Genomic DNA, 7,645 nt, shown 5'->3' with positions numbered 1-7,645 from the left:
TTATTTTTCTTTCTTTCTTTCTTTCTTTCTTAATATCTCCCCTCCCTTCTTTCTTTCTTCCTGTCTGTCTTTCTGTTTTTCCCTCCTTCTTTTTTCGTTTTTCTTTCTTTTTATTTTCTTTCTTTCTTTCTTTCTTTCTTTCTTTCTTTCTCTGTGCTCTTCCCTACTTCCTTCTTTTATCTTTCTTTCCTTCTTTTATCTTTCTTTCTTTCTTTCTTTCTTTCTTTCTTTCATTCATTTTTAATCTCTGCCTTTCCCTCTTTCTTTCTTCCTGTCTGTCTTTCCGTCTTTCCCTCCTTCTTTTTCCTTCTTTTTTTCTTCTTTTTCTTTCTTTCTTTCTTTCTTTCTTCCTTTCTTTCTTTCTTAATCTCTGCTCTTTCATCCTCTCTGTCTGTCTTTCCCTCCTTCCTTCTTTTTTTTCTCTCTTCTCTCTCTCTCTCTCTCTCTCTCTCTCTCTGTCCTTCCCTTTTTCTTTCTTTCTTCCTGTCTGTCTTTCTGTCTGTCCCTCCTTCCTTCTTTTTCTTTCTTTTTTCGTTCTTTCTTTCTTTCTTTCGTTCGTTCTTTTTCTTTCTTTCTTTGTTTCTTCCTTTCTTTGTCTCTGCTCTTCCCCCTCTCTTTCTTTTTTCCTGTCTATCTTTCTGCCTTTCTGTCTTTCTTTCTTTCTTTCTCTCTGTCTTTCCCTTTTTCTTTCTCTATTCCTGTATGTCTTTCTGTCATTCCCTCCTTCCTTTTTTCTTTCTTTCTTTCTTTCTTTCTTTCTCTCTGTCCTTCCCTCTTTCTTTCCTTTCTTTCTTTCTTTCTTTCTTTCTTTCTTAATATCTGCCCTTCCCTCTTTCTTTCTTTCTTCCTGTCTGTCTTTCTGTCTTTCCCTCCTTCATTTATTTTCCTTTCATTCTTTGTATTTTCTTTCTTTCGGTCCTTCCCTCTGTTTTTTTTTCTTTCTGTCTTTTTTTCCTCTCATCGTGTTATTTTATTTTCTTCGACTAAGTGACGAATTCCTGCTGAAGAGAGCTTAGAAGTTCGAGATCCTTAAAGTTAGCACCACAATAGATAAATAGATAAATAAAATGAAATTGATTTTGGAGATGTAAACATCCAACTCCTGTTACATTATACCTTTAGATACGATGATGTACCCTACATATTTCATTCTAGCTTAGGGGGATGTCACCAACAGAAAAAGTATTAAGACCACTTTGATTAATGATTTTGCTACTACACACAAAGGGTCAATAGCTTACAATGAATTACAGTAGCAAAACGTGTTGACAGGAGACATCTTTGTTTATTTAGGGTCGGACTCAAACAGGACAAACAAAACAGATAAACAACAAATAAAGAAGTAAAGATAACCCATGTATTCAAAGAAAATAGACGAATGAAACAACCGACTGATGGGCAATACAATTTTTTTTGTTTAGTTTTTGTTTTTCAAATAAGTTTTGAAAATTCAGAATTACTGATGAGGAAAGTGAATTCCTCTCGTTGACTATTCGGTTGAAGTTGTTTCTATCTATTTCCAGATTAAACCCATTCTCTAACAGCTTGAGACCATTATATATACGACTAGTTAGTATTTAGTGTGATGATATTTTCACTTTCACTTTTAATACTATCCCTATGAAACATTGAAGACATGTATCAAGTCTGCTCTAAGCCTATTTATTTATCTATTTATTCATTTGATTTCATTATTATTTATTTATTTATTTTAGGGAAATAATTCAAATTAAAAATTTAGGCGTTTTTCTTATAATTTGTTCCTGACATTTGGCATCAGATTTGTGACTCGGCACTGTACCCTTTCCAAAATGTTAATGCCTTTAATGAGATTTGGGGACCATGCGGAAATGACTTATTCCAAATGTGTTCTAATAAAAAAAAATTCTGGCTAAAGTCTACAAGAAACTATATCTAATACAAAACCATTCATCGTGACCAAAGCCTATGGTAAACTAAAAACCCGTCATCCCATAAACTACAACCCTGATATATTCTTTTACTCCTTCGCATAGGACCATCCACATCCCTGGAAGCTACCCCGTACACGACAAGCATTGTCATCTACCCTGCACCATCTTTAATACCTTAGGGTTGATGCTTCATCTCCAGACGTGACAGTACGTGACAATGTGCCGGTAAATTGTTGTTTGTGTCACTGGTCTGCTTTCACGAACACGTGCCCGCAGGCATTACAGAGCTTTCGATTTTTGAAGGGTCAATCGGTGACTGGGGCCGAGTATAAAAGAGACGTGGTGGAATATGTCAGACAACACAATCCATTCCAACGCCGACATGAACCCTAAGGTAAGCTGTCGATCTTGTCTGATAATATGCACCATGTCAACCATTGAGTCATTTTGTGTATTTATTGGTTCTTTTACTTCTAGAATCTATAGTAGATTAGAGGATTTTGTTTGGTTATGGCAGGAGGAGTGGTTAGGGGGTAACTATAGAAATTGTATACGATACCGCTGCTGACAGAGAGGCATAGATCCCATCCTTTCTGGGACAATTCTCCCAGCTTTCTTTGCCATCACTGAGGGGAGGCAGACCTTTGGAGAGGACTGAGTCTTTGAGATAAAAACATACAAGTCAAGACAAAGACTCCCACAAGCTTTTCGGAGTCTAAGGATTTCCTATCAAGAAAGATCTGCGAGCCCAGATAGTGGCTATCGTAAGCACCTTGGACTCTGTGGGGTTTCCATCAAGTGTGCACTGGAGCTGAGCTTCTTTATCGTTGCTCGAATGGTCAAGCATCACGTCGGGAAGAAACATTAGGCATAAGGGTCTTTTTCTTACCTCTGTGCTTAAAGATTAGACACTAAATGCACCTGCGTAATCACAGTTTTCTTCGTTTCACTGCAAAGGTCTTGGTATTCCTCCTCATGGCAGTCCTGGTCGTTGCCGATGACGACGACGACGACGACGACAACAACAGCCCTGGATACAACTACAACGCTCCCCAGCAGGTGAAGTTCACGAATATGTATGTTCAAAGAATGGAATGCTATCGATATGGTACACAACCATTCAACCTGTTAAACAATTTCGTCTTAGGTCATTCATTTCGTTTCTGGGTTACAGGACTCAGACGAGAACGAAGAGGGCTACGGAAAGGCCAAGTACGAGTTCTCTTGGGCCGTGAAGGACGACGACTCCGGCAACGACTTCGGTCAGCATGAAGCCCGGAGCGGTGAACAGACCGACGGTTCCTTCTACGTGCATCTTCCTGACGACCGCCTCCAGAAGGTCACCTATCGCGTCCACGGAAAATCGGGCTTCATCGCGGACGTCACCTACGAGGGCGAGGCCCGTTACCCTGACTCTGGGTCACAGGAGGAAGAGGAAGGTTACGAATACACCACTCCTGAGGTTCCTTCAGGCCTCTACGAAGCACCATAAGCCACGACTTCGACCCAAACCTACACCCTTATAGAACTAAACCACAAACACACCCTCGCTCACCCGAGCAAACCGCCCGCATAAGCACTCACGTGTGGTGATATGTAACCAAAGTTCTGTTGTTATTATTTTGCTTTTGTATATGTTTTCGAAATGAAAAATATATACTCTTAAATGACATTGTTTATCATAACTTTATCATAAGATGTTGGCACATGTTTGTAGTCAATAATCTACCTTTATTTACTGCAGCAATGTTTAAGAATACAAATATGGGATGGCATTTGAAGGTAAGGGTGATTTGGATAAAGTACATTGGGAGTTAGTAAACTGATGCCAAATACTAAAAACAATCATCACAAAAATTTAATAATGGATGGATGATCAATGATAAACTCATATAGAACTTAACAAATTAGATAAAATAATTGATATAAAAATTGGGGTAGGCTAATTTTGTAATTGCAAGTAGTGTTCCCCTTGCCATCTCTCTGATCTATCATTTTTAACTTCTACTACCCCTCCTTTCTTCTGTCCTTTTTTTGATATTTCCTTTCCCATTTATATAACTTAACCTCTTTGGTATGATATAGTCTCCAAGGATAGAAGCGCTGATGTAGCTGAGGACCGGAGTGGTGACCAAAGTCAGGCTAAAAATATTAAAGCGTAATGATTTAGAACTGGGATACCTGGTATCATACAGAACAATACCAGTAATGAAAAACTGACCTCCCAACTCGACCTCCCAATAGCTGGACTCCAAAATGTAAAGGACTTGTGTCAAATTGGGTGTATTCCTTGTTATGAAGGATCTGATTGAATGCTCCTTAAAATCTTCATATCTCGGTGTTAAGTCAGGAGTCCCGGAGTTGCATCTTTGGAGTTATTATGGCAACGTTAAAGCGCTATACATCCAGCATTGGGAACTTGAGGCTGGATCCATGGGCTACCAGCCAGACCTTCTTTCTTCTCAGGGTTGATTTGATACCCGCGCTGTTGGGTGGGCTGTGTTTTGGTGTGGAATTGGTGGTACTCTCTGAGGCGCGACGCCCGAAGGTAGTCAAGCCGATGAAAAGCGTCTCTAGAGTGTAACCAGGACCACTTCCAGAAATCCTTTCGTTCACTTGATACATACATACATACAGTACATATACCAAGGCTTTTTCCCCCTTACAAGGAGGGTAGCCAAAAAGGAAAAGGCATAAAATCATTCCCACCCATTCCATCCCTGAATACACTCCACACCCCTCCACCCTCCCTCTTATCTTAGCACCTCCTGGATGACGGGTCATCCCTGTGGTGGGGGGAAAGAATACTGCCACCAAGTATTTCCACTTGGATCGTAATAGGCGAGAAGAAAGAGATGGGGAGTGGGACTAGGCATCCTTCTCCTTGTAGCCCCACAGGGACATTCCTAAACGAAAAAAAAAAAGTTCACTTGATAGTGCCCGTAAATCCAACCGATGAGAGTCGTATTCATGGGACAGACACTCCATAAGCGACCTTTTTTATTGCAGTGCATGGTCCAGTCGAACTGTCTTGATGACAAGGAATTATTCCGTACCTGATTCAAATGTTTTGGTAGGTAATACATAGAGCACCCCTATATGATCCTCTGGCTGTACAGCAGGGTGATTCAAACGCCATCACAGGCACCGACAAAACTTGTTCCGAGGTATGTATGGGTATACGTGGTCCTGGAATTGTGAGCAGCAACAGCCTAACGTTCCATGACTGTACATGATCCAGAAAGATAAGGGTTGTTAGTTTACAGTTCTATATGTATGAGTTACATTGTTAGTCCCGATATCTTATCACTGACCAAGCAATGAGAGAACACCCGCTGGTAAACCTTGCAGAACTGCGGGATGTTCAGTAGTGAAAATCCCTTTGAATCAATCTACAGATTAGTCATGACAATAAAGATGTAGCGCCTCAAATTCACGAGACTTCCAAGACCTAATTCTCTGAACTTGATCTTGGAGAACCTTCGGAACGAGACAGCAAGTCGTGAGTATTTCGAACAGTTAGCTGCTCATGAGGAATTTGAAAACTGTGAGATATTTTCAAGTGGAAATCTGACGAAGCAGAGGGATGGGCTTGAAATTAAACCGAATCCAAGGGATATATCAGGGAAGACATGGTCTTACCAATGAGAATCATACAACACGCCTGACTAACTTTAAGTTCCTGCATAAGGAACTGACACACCAGAAGCCAGTTTGCGAGCTGATCAAGAGAGCTATATTGGAGTCATAGTAGAAGAAGTATAGTTTTAAATCGTCGAAAGTAATTCTCACCCAACTTAGAGTATACTAGATGTGAGCTGGTAACGTAATCGGAAGCGTATTGGTCTCACATTTGCTTAGTTCTGGGTTCGAATCCCGCCTTCCTCTCCGATTCTCAGCAAGTGACTGTTAGTTACCTGCCCCAACAGTCCCTAAAGCAGATAGCAGGGCTACTCAGTGCCTCCTGGCGTACGCTTCTCACCTTTACTCTTCCTCTTGGAGTGTGCTTTAGTGTCTGCGACCATAATCAACACGGTGAATGGACTATTTGTGATGCAGTTTATTACATAAGAACAGATGTAGTTGAGACAAGATAAAAGTGGATAGGGTGCTTCAAGCCTTCAGGAAAAAATCGTCTTGGGAGTTTGGAGTTTATCGCACATGATGTCCAAGTGCCCTTTCCCGAACACTGTCTGAAGTTAGGATGTCTATTGGTAGCCTGAAGACGGGGAACGCATTAAGTCTTTGACAGCAGAAAGTTGTTCATGTTTGCCGGGGATGCGACAGGTAGCCTTTGTAGAGTGTTTGCAGCCGTTTGATAGATTGCAACGGTCCCTACAGATTGAGAGTGTAGTTTCACCTCCCCAGTACGGAAGTTACCCAACCAGTCAACCTGTTGTAGTGCAGGCTGCCGGTCCCAAGCCAGTGGAGAAAAACAAAAATTGCTTTAAGATCTCATACGATGCCTCGGAATAGGAAGGACACTGGTAAAAGATCAGGAACGGCCAACGGATACTGAGATTTGGAACTGATAATTCTTTGATCATTCAAATCCAGGAGGACGAGATGGTAAGCGCTCAAGAGAGGGAACACTTCACTGGTGGAGGTTGAGCAGTCGCAGATCTACATAGACAGAGCAGTGTGGATGTGCATCGTATCGACAGGACAATAATGTCCTAACGGAAGGATGGTGAGCAGGTGAGCAGTCTGGAAGATAAAAGGTGATCTATAGAACTTCATAAACAATAGACACACTCATACTCAATACACCCGGTAAGGACGTTGTTCGTATACCTCTAGCAAAAACATGCGATCGCTTGAACAAATTTCGGCTCTTCATATCTTCGTCAAACGAAAGTCAAATTTAAGCAAAAGCAATGCGCAGTCTGAATTCATTTCAAAAGGGATACATTCAGTTGGTAGAAACACTTTTAATTCATCATCTTAAGCCACAAACATTAATTAAATTATCAGTCTCATTTTCGTTCTGTAGTCAATGAAAAATCTTTGAGGCGTGCTTGTTGTGAGTATATCAGCATCTTTCCGGTGCATCACAGTATAAAACAGGAATATCTTTATCATTAGTGTTACTGAACTTTATTAGTGAATGCATAGATCAAAGTTCTAGAATTTCCTAGCACACTTGTAGAGCTCACGGATATACTAACATTGGCTCTTGATTTACTATAAGAGAAGGTGTGGCTTGTAGGACTTTGGTAGCTATTGTTAAAACTGGGATTGAAACACTTGGGGTTATTTTGGACAAAACTGAACGACAGGTTAATGTCTGCGACCAGAAGGTGGAGATATTCACCAATTGTGAATATATCGTTAGACCAGCGTTTCTCAAGCTGGGTTCCCCGGAACATAAGGGTTCCGCAAAAGGTCCCTAAGGGTTCCGCGAGAACAATTGAGATAAGCTAATACACTTTTGATTTTTTATCTAATCTTATATACGTAATATAATTAAACACGCACGTCATATTATTGGTTATTGTCATAATGTAATATAGATATCATCCTATCTAACCTATTATTATGATGAAAATAAAATGAGAAAGATATGGTATGTTTTTTTTTTTTTTTTTTTTTTTTGCACAGGTTCCTTAAGACATGAAATTTATTTTAAAGGTTACGCAAGGGTAAAAAGGTTGAGAAACGCTGCATTAGACAGTCGGTAATGATCTACATGGTAAGAATTATTCGTAGTTTCAATCCCAGTAACTTATTAT

General features: G+C 40.2%; 1 protein-coding gene across 1 annotated transcript; it reads left to right on the top strand.

Annotated features, from left to right (window-relative positions):
- The first annotated feature begins 2,828 nt into the window (after positions 1–2,828).
- LOC143037141 (uncharacterized) lies at positions 2,829–3,448 on the top strand. Its single transcript, XM_076205258.1, has 2 exons — positions 2,829–2,972; positions 3,088–3,448. The coding sequence occupies exons 1-2, from the start codon at positions 2,829–2,831 to the stop codon at positions 3,403–3,405; spliced, it is 462 nt and encodes a 153-aa protein (XP_076061373.1). The 3' UTR covers positions 3,406–3,448.
- Positions 3,449–7,645: the final 4,197 nt, after the last annotated feature.

Source organism: Oratosquilla oratoria, chromosome 21, assembly GCF_046742065.1.
Source record: "Oratosquilla oratoria isolate Oo_2021 chromosome 21, ASM4674206v1, whole genome shotgun sequence".
Lineage (NCBI taxonomy): Eukaryota > Metazoa > Arthropoda > Malacostraca > Stomatopoda > Squillidae > Oratosquilla > Oratosquilla oratoria.
The sequence above is the reverse complement of the archived record's forward strand: the minus strand, read 5'-3'. Positions and strand labels throughout refer to the sequence as shown.